At 52.3% G+C, this 20924-nt stretch overlaps 1 protein-coding gene across 8 annotated transcripts in view; it reads right to left on the bottom strand.

Moving 5' to 3' along the window:
- Nucleotides 1-18383, bottom strand: part of Septin8 (septin 8) — a 29994-nt gene extending 11611 nt beyond the window's left edge. For 3 of the 8 annotated variants that reach the window (XM_029483809.1, XM_021175614.2, XM_029483811.1), the window contains exons 1-9: nucleotides 18077-18244; nucleotides 5774-5894; nucleotides 3480-3675; nucleotides 2968-3154; nucleotides 1984-2145; nucleotides 1349-1445; nucleotides 766-934; nucleotides 467-599; nucleotides 167-357 (exon numbers count right to left, since the gene is read on the bottom strand). In XM_029483809.1, the coding sequence (XP_029339669.1) occupies nucleotides 167-357; nucleotides 467-599; nucleotides 766-934; nucleotides 1349-1445; nucleotides 1984-2145; nucleotides 2968-3154; nucleotides 3480-3675; nucleotides 5774-5894; nucleotides 18077-18106 (1286 nt within the window). In that variant the 5' untranslated portion in view covers nucleotides 18107-18244. Of the gene's footprint in view, nucleotides 1-166; nucleotides 358-466; nucleotides 600-765; nucleotides 935-1348; nucleotides 1446-1983; nucleotides 2146-2967; nucleotides 3155-3479; nucleotides 3676-5773; nucleotides 5895-18076 lie in introns of all 8 variants that reach the window. The other 5 variants (XM_021175617.2, XM_021175615.2, XM_021175613.1 and 2 more) reach the window with 4 other exon arrangements.
- Nucleotides 18384-20924: the final 2541 nt, after the last annotated feature.

Here is a 20924-nt window from a genome sequence, read left to right as displayed (position 1 = left end):
AGTGAGTGTGAGGCTGGAGGGGGTGAGCGGAGAGTGTGAGGCTGGGGGTGAGTGGTGAGTGTGAGGCTGGGGTGGGAGGGCGGTGAACGAGAGGGACAGAGGAGTGGAGAGAAGTCTGTCTAGCCCAGGGGTCAGGAGCCAGCCCAGGGAGGGAGAAACCACTTACTTCTTCTTGTCCTTGTCTTTCCTCAGAGGCTGCTGTGAAGTGGCATGCAAGGCCTGTGACTGCAGGGCCTCCATGGCCGCCTTCCGGCAGTTGAAGGCATTGGTCTCCTCTTCCAGCTCCCTGCGCTTCTCCTCTACCTTGCGCTTCTCCTCCTGGTGGATTCGCTTCAGGTGCTCAAACTTCTCATGGAGCTGGGAGAAAGGGAGGCGCCTGGGTATGGGCAGGACAGGTCCCCCATCCACCCCAGCCAGCCTGCCTCCCACACCCCCCCTGGCAGCCCTGCCCGAGGCTGGCACACACCTCCCGTTCCTTCTCCTTCAGCTCAAGCTCTGTCTCCTTCACTTTGTTGACAAACATCTGTCGCATCTCTTCCTCCTTCCTCTGCAGCTCGCTTAGGAATTCCTTCCTCTTTGCCTCGTATGTCTCTTGGAGGCTGTGGAGACCCAAAGGAGAGACCTGAGGTAGAACTGAGGCAGTCAGAGCAGTCAGGTAGACGCTGGGGCAAGAGGACTCGGGGCTCCCACCAGCCTCTGCCTGCAGGCTCCCAGGCCTGAGACAGCAAGTGCTGGTGTGACAAGAGGGGCTGAGTCAAGGCAGACCTGAAGGGCTGGCTGTCACCGTCACTGTCCTGGAAGCCCATCTCCTCCAACTTGCAGCGGCGGTAGAGCTCGTAGTGCCGGCTGTGGGTCTGCTCGCGCAGGTCCTCCATGTTCACCCGGATCAGCATCTCCCGCAGCTTCACGAAGTCACAGTGATTCTCATTCTCCACTAGGAGCAGGGGCAGGAGAAGCATGAGACGGGCATGCACGCAGGTGGAGGTGGGGAGGCAACGGGGCAGTGATCGAGTGCCTCGGTGGCTCCAAAGCATCAGGAGGCAGGCAGGCGTGCAGATGGACGTGGGATGGTAAGACAGGGGAGCCTTGGTGGTCCCACAGAGCAGAACAAACATGCAGATGGTGGGGGTACAACAGACAATGGTTGGGAGCCTCGTGGTAGCATGAGGTAGGCATGGAGACGGAGAGGAACAGCCCAAGAGTGGCCAGGTGCCCTGGGGAGCTCCACAAAGTGAGGTGGCCATGCAGATGGGCAGAGGATTAGCAGGACAGTGGTTAGTGGCTTCAGCTTGCAGGTCAAGAGACTGAGCCAAGGCCCCAGTTGGGGATGCACTTGCCGTACACTCACCCTGCACCACACCCCAAGGGTACTGTCGTGCTCGAACCAGCTTATTCCCCACCTTCACCTCCTCTGTGCTGCCCACCACGGCAAAAGGCAGGTGTGCCTGAAAAGGGATCCAATTGTGTATGAGCACTAGGCTAGAACCAGGGACAGACTCTCTTACCACCCCTGTACTCTAGAGAGGGCCTCCCAGCCTTTTGCAAGGCTCTGGGGTCAGAGGCTGACTTCCTGTAGCTTTCAGAGCACTGTTCCATGAGAACAGAGAACTGGGTATGCCTGCCTGTGGGGTGCTCTTCTCAGGAGCAAGAGAACTCTCTGACAGAGATGGTAAGCTGGTTCCTTCCGGATTCCCAACCCTTGGCCACGCAGCTCCTCATTCCTTCATGCAACACATTGCCACCCAGAGTAGGACTTGAGACACTCAGATCTAGGGCACCCTTCGTGCAAACCCAATAAACAAACAAGGCCTCTAATCCTGTGCCCACAGGATCCCTAGGAGGGATATGACGCCCGCCTCTCTGTGCTGGAGATGCTAAGGATAACATCCTGGCAAGTAGGGTTCCCAGGGGCTGCGTTTCAGATCGGTGTCTCTAAGCCCTCTGGCTCTGAGCAAGGCCCTGCCACCCCACCCCCCCACTCACGTTCATGACTGCATTAATCTCGGCGACAGCCTCGTCGTCGGTGGGAAACTGGTAGATCTGGACTCCATTGCTGACCAGCTCACCCATGATCTTGATCTTGAACTTGTGGAGCTCGCTCTTGGAGATGGTGTCAGCCTTGGCAATGATGGGGATTATATTCACCTGTGGAGGTCAGGAGACGGGGCAGCAGGTCGGTTAGTTATTTTAAGTAATGGTCACTGACTGTGGACAAGCACTGGGAGCAGGAAGCCAGCTGCTCCCAGTGAGCTACAGCCACCTGCGGCCACTGTGCTGGCCGGAACTGTAACAACTGTAGTGTTTCTAAAGGCCCCGCGATTTGGTCACTCTGGACATACTCAACTTGGACCCAGGATGCTCTGAAGGTCTTAGGTGGCCCAGGGTCTGACAGAAACAATAGTGGTGACCAAGCTACCCACCTACTAAGCAGGTAAGGTGACGCAGGAGTAGCAGCTTTGGAAAGGGCTTAAACTCTCCCGGGCCAAGGTTACCCCACTTTTCATGGTGATAATTAATCCCTGAGATGGAAAGGCAGTCACAAGGGCTGAGAGATCATTATGAGGGACACTTGTCCTCCAGGACCCCAACCTCCCTTGACCTCCGATGAGTCTGCACTCTGCCCTGATTCAGAATCTAATCCTGAGCCGTCATTCTCCTCTCCTAGTGAGCTCAGAAGAGAGCTGAGGAGAAGCCATGTCAGAGAGCAAACAAAGAGGCTGAGATGGAAGGGGACACTGAGCAGAGGGTCAGCAGGAGGAGGAAGTCATTTCACAAGGCACAAGGGACAAGACTCCAAAAGAGAAGGAAAGACCCAGCCTGGAACAGGGCTCTGAAAAGTTTAATGACAGCCACAGAAAACCAAGACTCCAGAGAGGACCAAGCCGACCACGGCATAGCCAAATGCAGCCACCATACCCCCTTCCAGAGGAAGGTGGCAGAGGTCAGATGACAAGGAGGGCCATGTACCTTGCTATCTAGTTTCTTCATGGTCACCAGATCCAGGGACTTCAGGGAGTGCCCGGTGGGCGTGATGAAGTAGAGGCAAACATGGATCCTCGTGTCATGGTAGTCAAAGAGGGAACGGCGGATCTTCAACTCCTCCTGCAGATAGTTTTCAAACTGCGCGTCGATGTAGTCAACTATGGGCCTGTAACTACAGACAGCTTTATCACCTAGCAGGCAGACACTGGCCACAGCAAGGGCAGCCCAAAGCCCAAGCCGGGATCTTCCCACTCTCTTCCCCGGGAACAGCTTTGCCTATCAGGTAGAGAAGGCTGGTTGACCCCTTCTCCTGTAGCCTCCCAGAGGAAGGAGTCTGCTAATGGCCCAAGACCTCAGCCCTTCCCCCAGCAGCCTTCCCAGGTCACCTTAGGGCTATATAATGGAGCAGTGTGACACATGAAGCGCTTGAGCAGTGTTAGGACGGGGTCAGCCAGCACCGTGGAGGCTAGGTGGGGCCCGCCCTTCCCGCCTCTTGCCTGTCATCCTTATTGATCTGATCGCCAAAGCCCACAGCATCCACGATGGTCAGTTTGAGATGAACGTTACTCTCTTGGAGGTCATAGGTCTGAGGCCGCAGGCGCACACACTCTTCATGGTGACTGGCTTCTTCAGTCTCAAAGGTCGTGTTGAAGAGTGTGTTCATTAGCGTGGACTTGCCAATCCCAGTTTCGCCTGGTGTGGGGAATGGTAGGGAGAAAAGTGAATACTAAGACCAGAACGGGGCTGTCTCGAGCTGGCAACTAGGTGAGGTGGATTCTAAGACCCGTAGCTCTTGAATGAGAGAAGGAAGCCTCTATCCCACTCCTCATTGTCCATCCTTGGTGGTCTCTGTTGTAGCTCAGTTGTGGAGTACTTGCCTGACATGTGTAAGGCCCTGGGATTCCATCCCAGCACACGCATGCACACACGCACACGCACAAAACCAGGTCTGTGAGATGGCTCAGAGGGTAAAGACACTGGCCGCCAGGCCTGATAACTCACATGATAGGAGGAGAGAAACAACTGTTCTACTTCTCAACTTGCCCTGTCAAGGGCTCCACAAATAAAATGAATAAATGTGTTTTTTAAAAAAATAGGAGAAGGAAGGAAGGGAAAGAAAAAAATATTCAGAAGGAAGAGTCATAAAGGAAGCCTTTGATGTAAGACATAACTGTGCAGGGTATGTGACATTTCCCCAGGAGTAGGGAAAAGGCAGCATCAGGCTATGGAGAGTCCACTGTATGCTGGACCTAGTCACAAAACACATAGCCTGTACTGGGCTTCATCCTTCTTAGGCCAAGGCAGTCATGGGTCCACAGGAGCAGGACCTGAAACTATCAGTTGCTGGTCCCTGGGCAGCCTCAGGTCCACATGTTCTCCTTCCCAAGGGACACCTGCAGAGGGCCTTGCAGAGTCTGTGCCTTGGACACATGGAACCCTGCTCCCACCCCCATCAGGTTCTGTTTGCTCCAAAGTGTATTAGAGATGTCCTCTGTGTTCTGGTGTCAGAGCAGGGTCTGGCTTACCACTGTCTGCTTGCCACATGGTAAGAAGGAGACATTCTTTAAAGATTTATTTTTCTTTATGTGTGCATGTGAAGTTGCCTAGGGAAGCCAGAAAGAGCTGTCAGGTTCCTCGGAACTTGAGCTATAGGCAGTGGTGAGCCATGTGACGTCGGTGCTGGGAGCAGATGTCCAGTCCTCTGGGAAGCAGCAAGGGCTCCTGACCACTGGCTCATCTCTGCAGCCTTATAAAATTTTTAAATTTTATTTATTTTATTAAGATTTATTTTATGGGGCTGGAGAGATGGTTCAGCAGTTCAGAGCACAGACCGCTCTTCCAAAGGTCCTCTGAGTTCAAATCCCAGCAACCACATGGTGGCTCACAACCATCTGCAATGAGATCTGACGCCCTCTTCTGGTGTGTCTGAAGATAACTACAGTGTACTTAAATATAATAATAAATAAATCTATGGGCCGGAGCAAGCAGAGGTCCTGAGTTCAATTCCCAGCAACCACATGAAGGCTCACAACCATCTGTACAGCTACAGTGTACTCATATACATAAATAAAATCTTTAAAAAAAAGATTTATCTTATGTGTATGGGTATTTTGCCTGCATGCACAGATATGTGTACCACATGCATGCCTGCTACCATGGATCCCCTGGAACTGAAGTTAATGACAGGTGTGAGATGCCATATAGGTGTAGGGAATTGAACCCGGGTCCTCTATAGGAGCAGCTGAATTTTTTTTTTTTTTAAAGAAATGAATGAACTGTGGCTGGTGAGATGGCTCAGCAGTTAAGAGCACTGGCTGCTCTTCCAGAGGTCATGAGTTCAATTCCCAGCAACCACATGGTGGCTCACAACCATCTATGGGGGATATGATGCCCTCTTCAGGCAGGCAGATGTATATGCAGCAGAACACTCGTTCATTAAATGAAATAAAGTTAAAAAAAAAAAAAAGAAATGAATAAACTAGTGACTGTGGCTCTCTGATGAGAAACACCCATTTTTAGTGTTTAGGCAGCACTTTCATAGGCTCACTTCTGTTTCCTCTTTGTAGCAACTCTTGAGTCAGATCCTGGATCTAATCCCATTCTTGACCCTGGCAGAGGCAAAACTAAAGCCTAGACCCAATATCTCTCTGCTCGGGATCCCCAAGCCCCAGCCCCCGTCCCAGCCCCCGTCCCAGCCCCCGCCCCAGCCCCAGCCCGATAGGTGGCCAGCACAGCAGAGCACCCGCTCCAAGAAGTCTCGTCCATTTCTGCCGCTGGCCAAGTCACTTACCCACACAGAGTATGTTGAAGCTGAAGCCCTGAGTGACTGACTTGCTGACCAGCTGGTCAGGGAGGCTGTCAAACCCAACATGGCCGCCCAGGGACAGGCTCCGGGACTCAGGCTCTGCGTTCTGCCAAGAAAAGCACAGCAAGACAGTGAGCCCCCAGGAAAAGACGTGTCTATGTGAGGCTAGCCCTGTGTTCTTGGTACAGCCCAGGACACACCTTGAAGTGTCCAGGATTCCATCTCCATGCCACATTCCCACAGAGGGGCCCCTGAGTACACACACACACACACACACACACACACTTTGGAGACAGGGTGGCTTTGAACTTGCTATCCCACTGTCTGGTCTCCAAAGTGTTCAGATGATGAGTGTGTGCCACCACACCCAGCTCCCTGGTCTTTTTCGTTAAAAAGGAACTCATGTAGTCCAAGATAGCCTTGAACCTGCGACATAGCCAAGAGTGACATTCAGCTTCCAATCTCTGCTTCCACCACCTGCATGCACCCCATGCGTGGGTGACGTGGTTCAAGGGACCCCAGGGCTTTATGCATGTTGGGTAAGCACTTGAGCTAGATCCCCGGCCCTCCTCTGAATCTAAAAAAGCCCAAGAGGCCCAGGTTGGAGAGTATATTCCAGGAGGCAGTTCTGAGGGAGGTGGGAATGTTACCACTCCCTCATAGGCCTTTCTTTCCCAGCCCCTGCTAACTGAGTGCATCAGAGGGCTCTCCTGTCAGGCTGGGCTGGATCTCCTCTGTGGCTGCTTCCACTGCTCAGGCATCCAACAGAGTTCCTGCGGGGACCTAGCTGGCAGAACCGAGACTCCTAAGGACGGAGCCAGAACTGGGGCTCCAGCAGTCTTCTGCTTCCTTCTCAGTGGTGGTCTCTGGAGACATCAGGCTCTGAGATCCCCAACCTTACTGAAGCCAGGGCTGTTTAAAAAGAAGATTCTGGGAGAGAATGTGGAGGTCTGACCTCAGCGGAGATGAGGGCAACAGGCCCTAAGAGTGCAGGAACCACTGGATTTGGTCCATACCACTACTACGAGAAACCATGAGTCCCAAAGACAGAGTCACAGCTGGACTCACCTATGTGGATACTTGCTCTGGCTTCCCTGGGAGTGGGAGTAGATGTCGCCCTGAGAACAGTTTCCCAGGCCCACATGGCTCCGTGTTGGGCAGAACCATGCCTCTTTCTTTCTCAGTGCCTATGCCCTACCCACCACCAGGGCCAGGAAGATGCACAGGCATTCTTCAGTCTCCCATGTCCACAGCCCCAAAGTGGAGCCCTCAGCAGTGTCATGGCAACCATTTTATAAATGTGGACACAACACAGTGGGCAAAGGAGTCAGGAACAGACAGACAGCCATGTGGCTCCTGCCACCCAAGAGCCTCCTCAGCACCTGGACACCCACCCTCTGCAGCCACACCCTGCTGCCTTTGGCTTGTACCTCTCTAGCCAGTCTGGCCTCTGGCACAAAAACCCAACCCGCCTTAGGGTATTTACACCTGTACCAATCATGCCAAACTATGTCTACAAGCATCCTAGATTTTATGTGACCTTTTTACCCATTTCAAATAAGCCAAGTTTACCGTAAACCTGTTTTCTCCAAAGACTCTTGTTGGTACTTATTTTTCATGACCATTCTCCTTACTGCCGTCCCCAGGGCATTGTGTCCCAATCTCCCCACTCAGGACAAGTCCCCTTAGGGCTGCATATATAACCTGCAAAGGCCCACCAGGCAGCTTTCCTTTCTTGGTACCCACATCAGAAGCAATACAGATACTTCTGACCTTCCCCTGACTCTTCTGCCTGGCATTCCACCAGGCTCAATTCCAGCCCCACTGGTTACTTCTAAATTTCTCTCTCTGTGTGTGTGTGTGTGTGTGTGTGTGTGTGTGTGTGTGTGTGTGTGTTGGGGGGTAGGAGGGTGTTTGGTTTTCTTTTGAGACAGTCTCAAGCTGGTTTTGAACTTGCTGTGCCAAGAATGGCACTGAACTTCTACGTCTCTTGCCTCCATCTCCCAGGGCTGGAATCACGGGCACTTGCTGACGTACCTAGTTTTATGTGGTGCTGGAGAGCAAGCCTAGGGCTTTGGGCATGCTAGCTGAGCATACTGCCAACTGAGGTGTGCCTAGGTCCCCCCTTCTTTTACATTCATTCCATTTATCCATTTAGTTACATATTTATTTACTTATTTATTTGTTGGGTTTGGGGCTTGCCCATGTGACAACGCTCCTGGAGGAGTAACAGGGTAGCTTGTCACTTTTCTTCTTCCACCTTGTGGGCTCCAGGGATTGACTTTAGGTCAGCAGCCCTGGCGGCAAGCGCCTTTACCCACTGGGCCATCTCTCAGCCACAAAGTCCACCTTTTAAAGCTCACCTGCTTTCCTGAATTCCTGGGCTCTTCGGGTAGGGGGTGGATGGGAATGTGTCAACATCTCTGTCTTCTTGCTGGCATCTATTCCTAGCTGCCCCCCACCCCCCACACACACACAGCACAGCAGGCCATCCCAGACAGTGGTCCTGTTTCCCCTGCACCAGTTCTTAACACTTTATGCATCCTGGCTGGCCACCTCTTCTCTCCACTTCGGAAAGATTGCCTCAAGGCTGGGGAAGCCATGTTCCTTATGCCTCCCCTGCTCTCCGGCCACGACACCACTGCTCATTTTTAAGTTCATGAACACCACCTTCAATTCCTGCCACACAAGAAGTGTCGCCTGCCCACCTCACACAGGACTTCATTATTCAGTCTTCCTTCCTGCTTGTGGCAGCCTGCGGATCAAATGCAGGACAGAACAGTCTAAAGCTTATTGTTAGGTGAGAATGAAAATCTCTAAGATTGAAGGCTGTGCTGTGCTGTGCTTGCAGAGAAGGCTGCGCATTTGTTCGTGCTCCTGTTCCAAGAGTGACACAATCAGGATGCAATCCAACATCCTGGAGTCTGCCGCCCAAACTGACCAAGTCAGCTGTGTCTGGAAACATACACACACACACACACACACACACTCCTCAGCAGAGGACATGAAAGAGAGAGAAAAAGAGAGAAAGTAGAGGAGAGAGAGCGAGAGGGAGGGAGAGAGAGGAAGAGAGAGGAAGGGAGAGAGAGAGAGAGAGAGAGAGAGAGAGAGAGAGAGAGAGAGAGAGAGAGAGAGCAGGCCAGCCTAGTTCTCACTTCCCCCAGCTTTCTTACAATTCTGAGCTCTAGAGGCTCCCCATTGAGGCTTTAGCAGCCTTGCCTGCCCTTCCCTTACACAACATGGCTCTCTCTATGGAAGGTGTAGAGGGCAAAGAGATTATCACCCCCAAGTTATTGCCAAAGCTGCACTGTATCCTCCCAGGTCCATCAAGAACCAGAGTGGGTGGCATCTCTGGTTGCCCCTATGCAGAGAGAAACATGGCTATGGCCTTAACAGGGACAGTGTCCTTCTCTGTTCTTAGGAGGCTGATGTGACCTTCTGGCTTTATTGAGGGATGAGTCTCACTAATGCTGGCTTTCCTGATCACACATTTGGCATCACTAACTCGTGACCCAAAATGTCCTACTTACTGCAGAGTGTCGCCCTTCTCTCAGATGTTCGCTAGCCTGAGCAGTCATAGCACAGGAAGAACTGGTAACAACCAAGGTGTCCCCTACATGATATGGTGGCCAGGGCTCAGATAGAATATCAGGTCTCCTGCTGGGTTACAGCCCTGCCATTTGGTGATAGCCAGTCAGCATGATGCCACAGGAAGTGGCTCAGGGAGGCCTTTATGAACATCTGGGGAGCTAGCCTAAGACTAAAGCCACCTCTTGAAAGAGCCCAGCCAAGAACATGTCAGAGCAATTACAGAGCTCCCGTGTGCCCTACCTCCTACATGCCCGGCCTATACTCCAGCAGAGTAGAACCTTAGCACTGCAGTTGAAGAAGCCTTGACTTCTAGTCTCCATGGAACAAGGCATGCACAGGGACAGGAGAGTTTGGAGAGACTCCGGAAACTTCAAGAAGGGGCAAAGAAGGCCGGGCATTGAATTTACAGGCTCAGAGAAGAATGGAGGTCACCAGCCACCGCTCAGAACCCCTGTGTATGAACTAAACCCCCAAAGCGCTACTGTCTCTCACTTAGCATTTCCCACCCTGTGCGGCCGGAGGCAGCGGCACTAAGCAGCCCAGCAGGGATGGAGAGCACAACAAACCTTTGGCCAACACATTCTGCTTCTGCTGCACTTGGAAGGCTCCCAGTCCATCCCAGCCTGTCAACAGTGGACACGTCTGCTGCGTGGCAGGCACTGGGACAGTGAGAAGGTGAGGGCACTACATCCTCGACCCCAAGCTTGTTCTAAACTCAAGTGCCATAGAGGCCAGGAAGACACCATAAATGCCAAAGAGGATCAATGCCGATGATAATAACCACAGTTACGGCTAACACAAGTTCTGAAATATACACCTTCTATCTTACTCCACACAGCAGCTTCCGTGGGGTTGGCTGAAGTGTGGTTTTCACTGTACAGATGAGACCACTGAGGCACTGTGAGATAGTCACAGACAGGAGGCCACACTGCTCAGTATCTGACCAGCGACAACATGATTGGGAAACTCACACTTCTGGCCGCAATACTCTGGTTGAAAGACCCGCAACTTCCAGAAAGAGGAGGAAATGGTAGAGTCCATGCTCAGACATAGTCCAGAGTTGCCACAGGGCTAGATTGCAGTCAACTGTGAGAATACAACAGGGGGAGGCCATGGCAACACATACATACAATCCCAATGTCAGGGAGGCCACGGCAGAAGGATCAGGAGTTCAAAGTTAGCCTGAACAGCAGAGAGAGACTGTCTCAAACACAAATAAGCCAAGTGCTGGTGGCTCATGCCTTTAATCCCAGCATTCAGAAGGCAGAGGCGGTTGGATTTCTGTAAACTGAGAACAGCCTGGCCTACAAAATGAGTTCTAGGATAGCCAGGGCTAGCTACACAGAGAAACCCTGTCTGAAAACAACAACAACAAGAAGATCTACAAACAAGTCAGCTTGGTTGTCACACGCCATTAGCAAATGCTAAAGAGGCTAGGGCAGAAGGATCAAGGCCAGCCTGGATTACCAAGGGCTATGGATGTAGCTCAGTGGTAGAGCACTTTCCTAACCATCGGATCAGGCCCCAATTTCTATCCTTAGTGCCTCCCTCAAACAAAACCAAGTGAAAAGAATAGAAAGATGTGAACATTAAGCATAAACTAGGGATGATGGCACGCACCTGTAGTCTCAGCACCGGACACACAGAAGAATCAGGAATTCAATGCTATCTCTAGGTACTTAGCAAGCTTGAGGAATTCAATGCTATCTCTAGGTACTTAGCAAGCTTGAGGAATTCAATGCTATCTCTAGGTACTTAGCAAGCTTGAGGAATTCAATGCTATCTATCTCTAGGTACTTAGCAAGCTTGAGGACAGCCTGGACTACGTGAGATCCTGTCTCAAAAGGGAAACATGAAAAGGAAAAAGGAAATAAAACCAAAAGAAAAAGAGAATACCGGGCCCGACAGAGGGCTTGGCACTTAGGAGAAGGTATCTGGACCAAGGACATTACTGTCTGGCAGACTAGTCTGGAGGAAAGATCTGGGGAAATGATGTGTCCACTCCATTCTGGATGCATGGAGGCATAGGTACTCTTCCACAAGGACAAGCCTTTAGGTTGGCAGGCCCTAGACAGGGGTAGATCTTGCTGACTCTGGCCCCTTTCATATCTAGCAATTTAGGGTGCTCACTAGGGGCTCTAAACATCTTTGAAAATCCCCCTGAACAGAGACAGTTGGCACCTTGGAGATCTGCACACAGTAAGATTTGCACATGGCCAAGATCCCCTCGGTAATCACTAACGAGCTCTTGGATCCTGAGCAAAGGCAAGGCTCTCCACGTCATCCTTTCTTTGGCACATCAGAGAAAGCAACCAAACTAAGAAAGTGCAATCTTTCCTGCCTGGCCATGCAGAACAAAGCAGAGGGCCTTGCTCATTATACAGCCCAGTGGGTAACTGGGACATCCCTGTCCTGGTCCGGAACTGCGCTTTCTGAACCCCCGGGATCAGCCCTAATTGTCAGACATGAGGAACCGTCTGTTTTACCAAGAATGGAGGTGGCATCTAGGGAGAAGTCGGGCCTCACGGCTTGCCCCCACACAAAAGCAGACTATCTTCAGAGACTGGAAATCTGCTGAAGTACCCACACCAGCAAGACTGGCGGAGCTGCAGGTGAATAAAGAACCCCAAACTATGCTGGTGGTGGGAATGGAATCAAAGCAGACCCCCCCCCCCACACCCATCTAGGAAATATGGTTCCTGAGTTCCTGGGTGCTAAGCAGCTAGCTCCCTAATGCCAGGTCTGTCTTCCACACGCCAGGTCTTCCACACGCTTTTCTAGCGCCGTGGTCTCTGAACACATCTGTTCCCTAGCTCCTGTGCCTAGCATCGGCTGGCCCCCTAGACTATCTTAGGGTTTAAAATTCAGAATGGTTTACCCTCTTGTTCATCTCAAGGCATCGTCGGGTACACCCTGACAGTTGGACAGAAAGCCCACTCCTCAGGAGTCACTGTACCACTGGGAGCCTTCTCCACCCATGTTCCTGGCACCAAGTGGCTTCAGCTACTCCCAAGCAAGTCTAGGCCTTAAAAATAGCCAGAGCAGAGGCCTCAGGCCAGAACTGTGGTGTTGAGCACAACTGTCCTTGAGCCCAAGAGGAATTCTAGGAATGTTCCCAGGAACGGCTTAGGCTCTGGTCCCAGGATTCCAAGCAAGCCTCTAAACCCAGGTCAGAGGTCACGGGAAATAACTAAAAGGTCATATGGGAGAGAGCAAAGCCAGAGAAGCTGTCATCCTGGGCCTGAGGAGAACAGAAACAGGGAGCACCTGTCCCCAGTCCAGGACACCTGGGCTGCAGCGTCTCTCTTCTACAAGACAGAAGACCTGGGGGGGGGGTGACCTCAAACCCAGATCAACCTTCACAGTGCCACCATGGTGCCCACATGGTTAACAATGAGGAGGGCTGCTGGGCCAGCAGTCCAGGTTCTCCCAGGCCCAGAACTTGGTCTTGTGCTTCTCTGTCCAGAACACTTTCTCATCTTCCCACAGCCAGGCTGTAGCGCGTCAACTAGGGATGGTTTGATTGACACACCTACCAAAACGGGTTTTCCAGAAACAAAAGAGCAGAGTTCCTGAGCCCATGCCCGTCCCTGCCACCTGCCACTGAGGCCAGGGACACAGACACATTCTCAGGTTTCCATGTGTTGCTGGAGGAGGAGGAGGAAATGTCAGCACATAGGGGGTGCTCTGCTGCAGAAGGCACAGCCTCTCCAGTTTTCCACTTGGCTAGAGACTGACTCTAGGGGCAGCCACCGCTGTCTGCCAATGTGCTCATCCAGAAGTGGTCCAACCATTCAAAGAAGGAGGCAGCATTTCCTTGTGAATGAAACACCGGCCTTAGAAGGGGGGAGTGTGGATTCCAAAATCTCCCTGCTTTGTTTACCACCTCAGGCTGGATGATGATGCTGTCAGGTTCCAGAGGGGTGCCCTTACACCAACATGGCCAGAGGCAGATACGGAGGAACAGCTATGCATCTCTGCTATCCATTCACCCCAACAGCAGGCAAAGGGTCTTCTTTGTCCCTGAGGAGAATTCTGGGTCTGTCCCACAGTCCCCCCGAAAGCCCAGGTTCCCAGTGGCCCACACCCAGAGGATCCCTCTGGGAACAGTCAGAGATCATGATCAGAGATGGACACCCCCTCTGACTCTGTCCCTCTAACTTGGTTCATAAAGCCTACTATGTTCCCGGAAGCTCCTCATCCTAGGAATGAATATCCAATTCAAGGCAAGCAAAAAAGACAACTGCAGTTGATGTGTTAGAATCATGGCTGAACACAGGACACCAGGCCAAAACGGTTCCACGTGTAAGAGGTTTATTGGAGGGGGGAGGGCAAGGTGGCAGCCGAAAGAGAAGGGGGGAAGAGAAAAAGAGATGAGGGGAGCTTTCTTTATATATATATGGGTAATGATGTAACCCAGGTAAAGGTGGAGGTGAGGCAAGTGGATTCTGGGAATATGGCGGCTGTTGCCTTGGCAACGGGTCTGCGGGTCCCGCCTAAGTGATGTCACGGATTTCTGAGGTCTTGATGCTAATAGTAGTTACTGCCCAGAAACTCCCGACCCTGTCCTCTGTGGCCTCCTCCCAGCTAGGCTTCCCCACATGCGCCCTGAGGATGAACACAACGCCTATGGACGCTAATAGAGCAACCCACTCTTCAAGCAGATGTGTCCCATTCCCCCATCCCACCCCACCCCTGTCCCCCCCGTTCCCCCAACCAGCTCCACATCTGGTTATCCACAAAGCTAGAGCATTATAAGATGGGGGTGGGGAGGGTCTCAAAACCCTAAAGGCAACTGGAAGCAGGAAACTGGAGAGGCCCTGAGAGACACCTGGAGGCCAGCTGCTCCTTGCTTCTTTGCTCTGGGGCATGGCCGCAAGCAAGCTGGGCTTCAGTCACAAAGACATCCAGGAGTTACTGTCCCAAACACAGACCACTCCCTATTTCATCCTAGGGCTGGAAAGTCTATCACCTCAAGAGGCACTCAGGTGGGAGCTAGTATTTGGGCACTGGGCCCATGGTTGAATGACCAGCAACCAAACTCTGCTTCCTCACCCAATCTCAGCCTGCTGACAGCAAAAAGACGATGGACCACAAAACATCCACTGCCCACCCAAAGCTTTTGGACAAGTCCTGAGTTCTCCTCCTCTGCTTATCCTCCTTGGCTCTGTGGCCAGTCTCTTGCCATTGTCTTTCTTCCTGTCCCAAACAGTTCGCAGTTGGATGCTGCCTTGGGTCATCAACCCCCCTCCAGACTCACAGCTCCAATCCATTCCATAAGGTCCCAGTAAGGTTGGTCCTTAGTTTGTTAGGTAGGGAAGGGAGGAAGAAAAGACAACCCTAGCTCCTGGAGAAAGGTGTGGAGCCGTGGCTTTGCCTGTGGCATTCACATGTGACCCCTCAATGCTAGGCACTGGGGGCTCCACAGACACCTTTTTCTCAGCTATCATTTCTGCCCAGAAAGTCTCGCCGAGGTCATTTTCACAGGATAGGGAGAGCCCAGGGAACAGGGCCCTTGAGCCACACTGGGGTGAGAAGCCTGCTTCCCGCATCTAGCTTCAGGACAAAATAGGCACTCCTTGGATAGCATGCTTTTTGGGGATGTGTCAAGATTACAGGGTGACAACGGATGTAACAGATGGTGCTGAGGATAAAGCGGAGATGGGGGCGAGGGAGCGACTGGCTGGGAAGAAAGCCAAGGATGAGGCTGCTTCACGTTTCTCCCCTCTCCCCCGCACATCCTCACTTTGCCCAGAACCTACAGGGTCCCTCACCTAGGAGTCTGAACCTTGTTCCATTAGATGCAGACAGGAGTCACAGGAGCTGGTCAAGGTTGGAGGAGAGTGATTCTCAGAGTCAGAGTCTAAGAAGAGAGGGACCCCAAAAGTGTGCCAGGTGTCTGATGACCCAAGGAAGACAAGAGATGACAGAACCTGCTGAGGGTTGATCCTGCAGACATATACAACAGCCATCTGAGCTGACCTAAGGCTGAGCAGGACCCAGTCAGAGATATGGGGCCAGCAAGATGGCATCAGCTGTCAAACCTGACAGCCAAAATTCCATTTTCAGGACCCATATGATGAAAGACTTGAAAGTTGACCTTCGACCTCCACACGCATACCATCACACAAGCACACCCACATACATACATACTTACATACACACAACAAAAAAATAAAATATAATATAGGCCTATGGTGTATCTACCATGCTGATAAGGGTAAGTCAAAATACCAACACACAGGCGTGGTTGTGCATGCTTTTAGTCCCAGCACTTGGGAGACAGAGGCGGGTGGATCTCTGTGAGTTCAACGCCAGCCTTGTCTACATAGTGGGTTCCAGGACAGCCAGAACTATGTAGAGAGACCCCGACTCACCTCCATCTCAATATACACTGCTGAGTGAGTTCATTTTAAATTCTAGGCAGCTTGGGTGGTTGAACCCCGGGCTTCCTACACAAGTTAAGTAAGCTCTCTACCCCAAACTACAGCCCAAACCTTTCTGTGTGCTCTTGTAGACTCCAGTCTAAGACAGTTTGCAGGTTATCTGAAGCCCACCTTTGCACAAACCAGAGGGGCAGTGGACACCTGCCAATCGTGCCACCAAACCTTGCAGCTGGCAAAATATCCAGCGTGTCTCCAATAAGCCAAAAACTACAGTTAACTGTCAAAAAAACCCCAAAAAACTCTGTAAGGAATCAGTATGGCTTAGCACATGATAAGAGAGGAAATTACCTTCCCAGGATGATAAGGAAGGGACGAAAGAGACCAGACTTCTAAATTCCAGCCAAACTCCACCCAACATCTCCACCCAAATTCAGTTCCATCTGAGTCCTCCCAGGAGGCTGACAGCACAGAGCACAGAGGGCGGGGAAGGCGTCCATCCCTCTGGCACAACCATCAAGGCCCCAAGATTCCAGTCGTAGCTGAACTTGAGTCCCCGCTCTGTGCTTTGGCTCAGTATGGGGATAATATGAAGACTTCCCACAGAAGTGATCCATAAGCAAACAGAGGCAAGGTCTTCCCAAGCCCCAGCTGTACAAGGTGGACGCTCAGCTGACCCCCTGAGAATACCTCTGGCCACGGTGCGACCAAGGCAAACACATTTTCTGCAGTCATTTCATACACAGCTGGGTATTTACTGAGTCCTTATCATGTCCTGACACTATCCACACAACTCTATGAGGCAGATAACACTTTTCTCTTACTCTGTAGATGAGAACACGGAGGGTTAAACAGCTTGCAAGAGGTCCCATGACCAACAAGTGGTATCTCTAGGAATCCTCTCAGGCCACTGATGCTGGCTGCTTTACACATACTCTCATCCGGCAAGATCAACTGCTAGACAAACCTCTGACCTCAATACAGAACAGACACAACCTTCTGGTCAGCTAAGCACAGAAAACACAGCGTCAGACAGGCAGATAGACAGACAGACAGACAGACACACACACACCCCTTTTGGTCTCCATCCACTAGGCAGGTTTATAAGGACTCAGCTGTTTTCCTACAGTACATAAATTCCATTTTACAGCCGCGGGAGTGAAGTGGACCTTGGTTTGGCCCAGCCTCTGCATCTGTTCCCCATGAAGTCAAACTTACTTAACAGACACACAGCCCCCTCCCCAAGGGGCACAGAACACAACAGTCTACACATTATGAAACCAGGAGCTCCTGCTTTGTTATGCATATTCGCAAAGACCAACAAATGTATTTTCAGATTAAAGAAGAAATTTGCATATATAAATTCAGATGACAGTATTTATAGCAAAATTACATAAGTCCTGGCTCCCTTATTTAGCCCCAGAACCAATTTGTTATCGGTCACACATTCAGAATTCTCCCTCCCTCCAACAGCCCTGGGCCCTCCTCCACCTCCTCCCTCTCTTCCCCTCCTCCCCTTCCAGTCGACCAGGGCCTCACATGCTGGCAAGAGGACACAGCTTCCTTCACCGTCACAGCCTAGCCTCCCAGACACACCCAAATCCAGCCTTAGACACCAAGAGTGCAGACAACCCCCAAAAGGCCCCCTCCGCATGCTATAGCCTGGCTCAAGTCCACAGACACCCCCTCTTAGGACCACCAAGGGGCGTCAGCCTAGAGAGAGGCAGGTCCAGGCTGGGGCCCAAACAAACACTCAATGGTTTGGATCTGGAATCACTTCAGCTCCTGGGAATGGCTGCCGCAGAGCCAGAGCCTACCACTGAGGCCCTGGACCTGTCTGGAGTCGCACCCAGGATCCAGGTTCCCGGGAGGGCAGTGGAGGAGATGAGCAGCGAGCCTGGGTTCTTCCAACCCAAAGTCTGCAACTCCCCTGAGCTCTTTCTGGAATGTGTGTGTGTGTGCTGGGGGTAGAAAAATCCCTGGATCCCTGGGGCTGCATCCTCACTCTTTGCACGCAGATAACAGCACCTGCGCGGCAAAGGCAAGTCCCCAGAGGTGCAGGAACACCCTGGGAGAGAAGAGTCGGGGGCGTCCGGGATCCTCCCCTCTGGACACGAGTCTTGTCTTCACACCTGCCCCGATCAGCCCAGATCTTGGCTTCTTCCCGCGAAAGAGCTCACATCGCGCGAAGCCCAACACTCTGAGACACCCTCCCGGGGTTGGCTCCCGGGTCCCGGGGTTCGAAGCCCCGCCGCGCGGTGCTGACAGCCCGCCTCGCGCCCCCTCCCGTGCCCCTGCGCGCCACAGGCCTCACCGAGACGCGTTCCAGGTCGGTGGCCGCCATGGCGAGCTGCGCACCGGGCGGGCGGGTTGCGGGGAACGCCGGGGCCGCGGCGGGGATGAGCCGGCTGCGGGACGCGCTCCGCCCGGGCGGCTGCGGCTGAATGGATCCAATATGGCCACTTCCTGGAAACTCCCCTTGGCGGCGGCGGCGGCGGCGGGAGAAGCCGCGGAGCCGGCCCCGCCCCCGCCCGCGGGACCGGCCTCCCTACCCGGCTCGGCCCCAGCACAGCGCACTCCCCGCGGCTGGGACCGACGGGGGTCTCCGCGGCTTGGCGGGAGGTACTAGCTGCGGGTGCTGCTGGGACTTGTAGTCTGTGAGGTGGGGGGCCCGGACTGCCACGTCTGGGGGACCCGGGCCTCTCTCCGAGGCCTGCTGCCTGTCCCTTGGAAGCCGGATTAGTGCATAGCACAGAGGGGTGCTACGTGTGCCCTGGGAGTTCTGCCTTCAAGCTGACTGTCTCTACTGGAACCTGCAAATGCACTGGGACCACCGATCGGATGGTTCATGCGCTGCAGGTCCGAGAGAGATCCCTCAGCCTCTTCTGCCTGTGCCATAGGTCCCACCTGATGCTCTAAGCTGGAGCTAGGGCGGGAGCCCTGGGCCGGACCGGTGCATCCTGCCAGGCAGCCTTTGGCTCCTTGCGCAATGATGAACCGGAGAAAGATGCAGTTTGGGAAGCGGACTCGACATCTACGCGTAGCGTACTGCTAGTGATCCTCACCCTGCTTGTCCCACGAGTTTGGAGTTATGGCATTATGCAGAGAGGACCTTGGTTCTCAAAGCACGCACATCTTCTTCGCCAACCATACCACTCAAAAAAAAAAAAAAAAAAAAAAAAAAAAAAAAAAAAAACCTACACAAACGTCTCAAGGGGCTCCGTAAACTTTTTCAGTGATTACAAGATCCAGCTCGTCCCGTCTTCCTTTCCCTGCCTTTCTCTATGGTCTTCCTGATAGTAAGGCAAACTTTGCCTCTGTCCCTCCACTACCCACGAATGTGCATCCCACCCCCAATATCTTCTTGAGAAACAACTCTGTCCTCCCCTCAGTGGAAACGTATGCCTGCTGGAGGTATCTGGAGACCACATCTGGACTTGGCACACCCCGTGCTGTGGAACACTTCCTGCCCCCTCCATAGAGTCTCTCTCTCTCTGAAGGGGCTTTTCCCTTCGTTCTTTACAAACCATGTCTTGTCTCCAAGGTACCCAGCTGAAGTACCTTGGAGTTCTTAACAGTGTTTTTATTTTGTTGGATGCTCCACTATGCTGTTGTTCTTTGTACATTCTCTGACAAGAAATGTGGCCCCGTGCAGCTCAGTTTGGTAGAGTGCTTGCTCGCTAGCATGCAGGAAGCCCTGAGTTCTGTCCCCAGCACTGCATAAGCCAGATGTGAGGGGCACATTGATAATCCTAGTATTTGGAAGTTAGAGGCAGGACAGTTCAGAGTTCTAGTCATCCTCCATTATAAAACAAAATGGAGGCCAGTCTGGTGACCCCCCCCAAGAAAGAAACAAGACACCCCCCCAAACAAACAAGCAAACAAACACCTGGGGTCACAGCACAGTGGTTAGAGTGGGGAGGTGGATTAGTGATGAATTTTCCTGTTTGAATCACACTCCACACCCAGCTGCTGCTGCTGCTGCTGCTTCTTCTTCTCCTTCTTCTCCTTCTCCTTCTTCTTCTTCTTTTTTGGTTTTTTTTTGAGACAGGGTTTCTCTGTGTAGCCCTGGCTGTCCTGGAACTCACTCTGTAGACCAGGCTGGCCTCGAACTCAGAAATCCACCTGCCTGTGCCTCCCAAAGTGCTGGGATTAAAGGTGTGCGCCACCACGCCCGGCTCGCACCCAGCTTCTTAACTTTACTATGAAAGCTGCTCTTCTGATGGCGTGTATCCATGAGCCAGCGAGATGGCTCAGCGGGTAAAGTTGCTTGCCACCCACTCTGATGGCCTGAGTTCAATCCCTGGGATCTACACAATGGAGAGAACTGGGTCCCTCAAGTTCTCTGAAAATGAAGAAAAACAAGCAAGGGGCTTTAAATTGTGATTGGAACCCATTGTTTGTTAGTGTCTCCTCTAGCCCTAATGTCTGACCCCGAGAGTGCATGGGCAGTGCATTCGGAGTTGAGGATTCTTCCATCATCTGAAACAGTTGCTGCGAGGAAACATGCAAGTTTCTCCTCGCTGCCTTTTTCTTTCTCACTCCTCCTTGGCCTTAGACTACCTTCTAAACGGCCTTTCATTTCCACTCGAGTGTTATTTCAAAACATCCACTTAGTTTGGCGTGGTGGCACTCACCTTTAATCCTAACCAGACAGATCCTGCTCAAATAAAAAAGAGGAAGGATGGAGAGACGACTCAGCAGTCTTTTAGAAGACGCATAGTTTCCAACATCCAAATCGTGGGGCAGCTTACATCAGCATGTCACTCCAGATGCAGGGGCGTCTGAGGCCTCTGGCCTCCTTGGGCACACACACACACACACACACACACACACACACAGCAGGGAGACTGGTGACTTTCCTCTTTTGAGAAATGTCCACTCTCCTAGGAAAACTTTCTCCTCATCTCAAAGCCTCTGATTTTCATATTGTGTGAGTGACTCTGTCCACGCAGCTGTGGGTTTGCACTTCTAAAGGAGTAAGGATAGTCTGTGGGGGCTAGAAGGTGAGTAGACTGATCTTTTTACATTTAGGATTTTCTGCAGCAGTATTCCATGTGGTCCTTATACACACCCAAGGGTACAGCTAGGGCAGGCTGGGTCCCAAAGTCACATGATCAAAGGCGAAGAAGTCCTCAGAGCCTCAGAGCTTTTGGTTGCCT

Source organism: Mus caroli, chromosome 11, assembly GCF_900094665.2.
Source record: "Mus caroli chromosome 11, CAROLI_EIJ_v1.1, whole genome shotgun sequence".
Taxonomy (NCBI): domain Eukaryota; kingdom Metazoa; phylum Chordata; class Mammalia; order Rodentia; family Muridae; genus Mus; species Mus caroli.
Note: the sequence above shows the minus strand (reverse complement) of the source record. Positions and strands in the feature narration are given on the sequence as shown.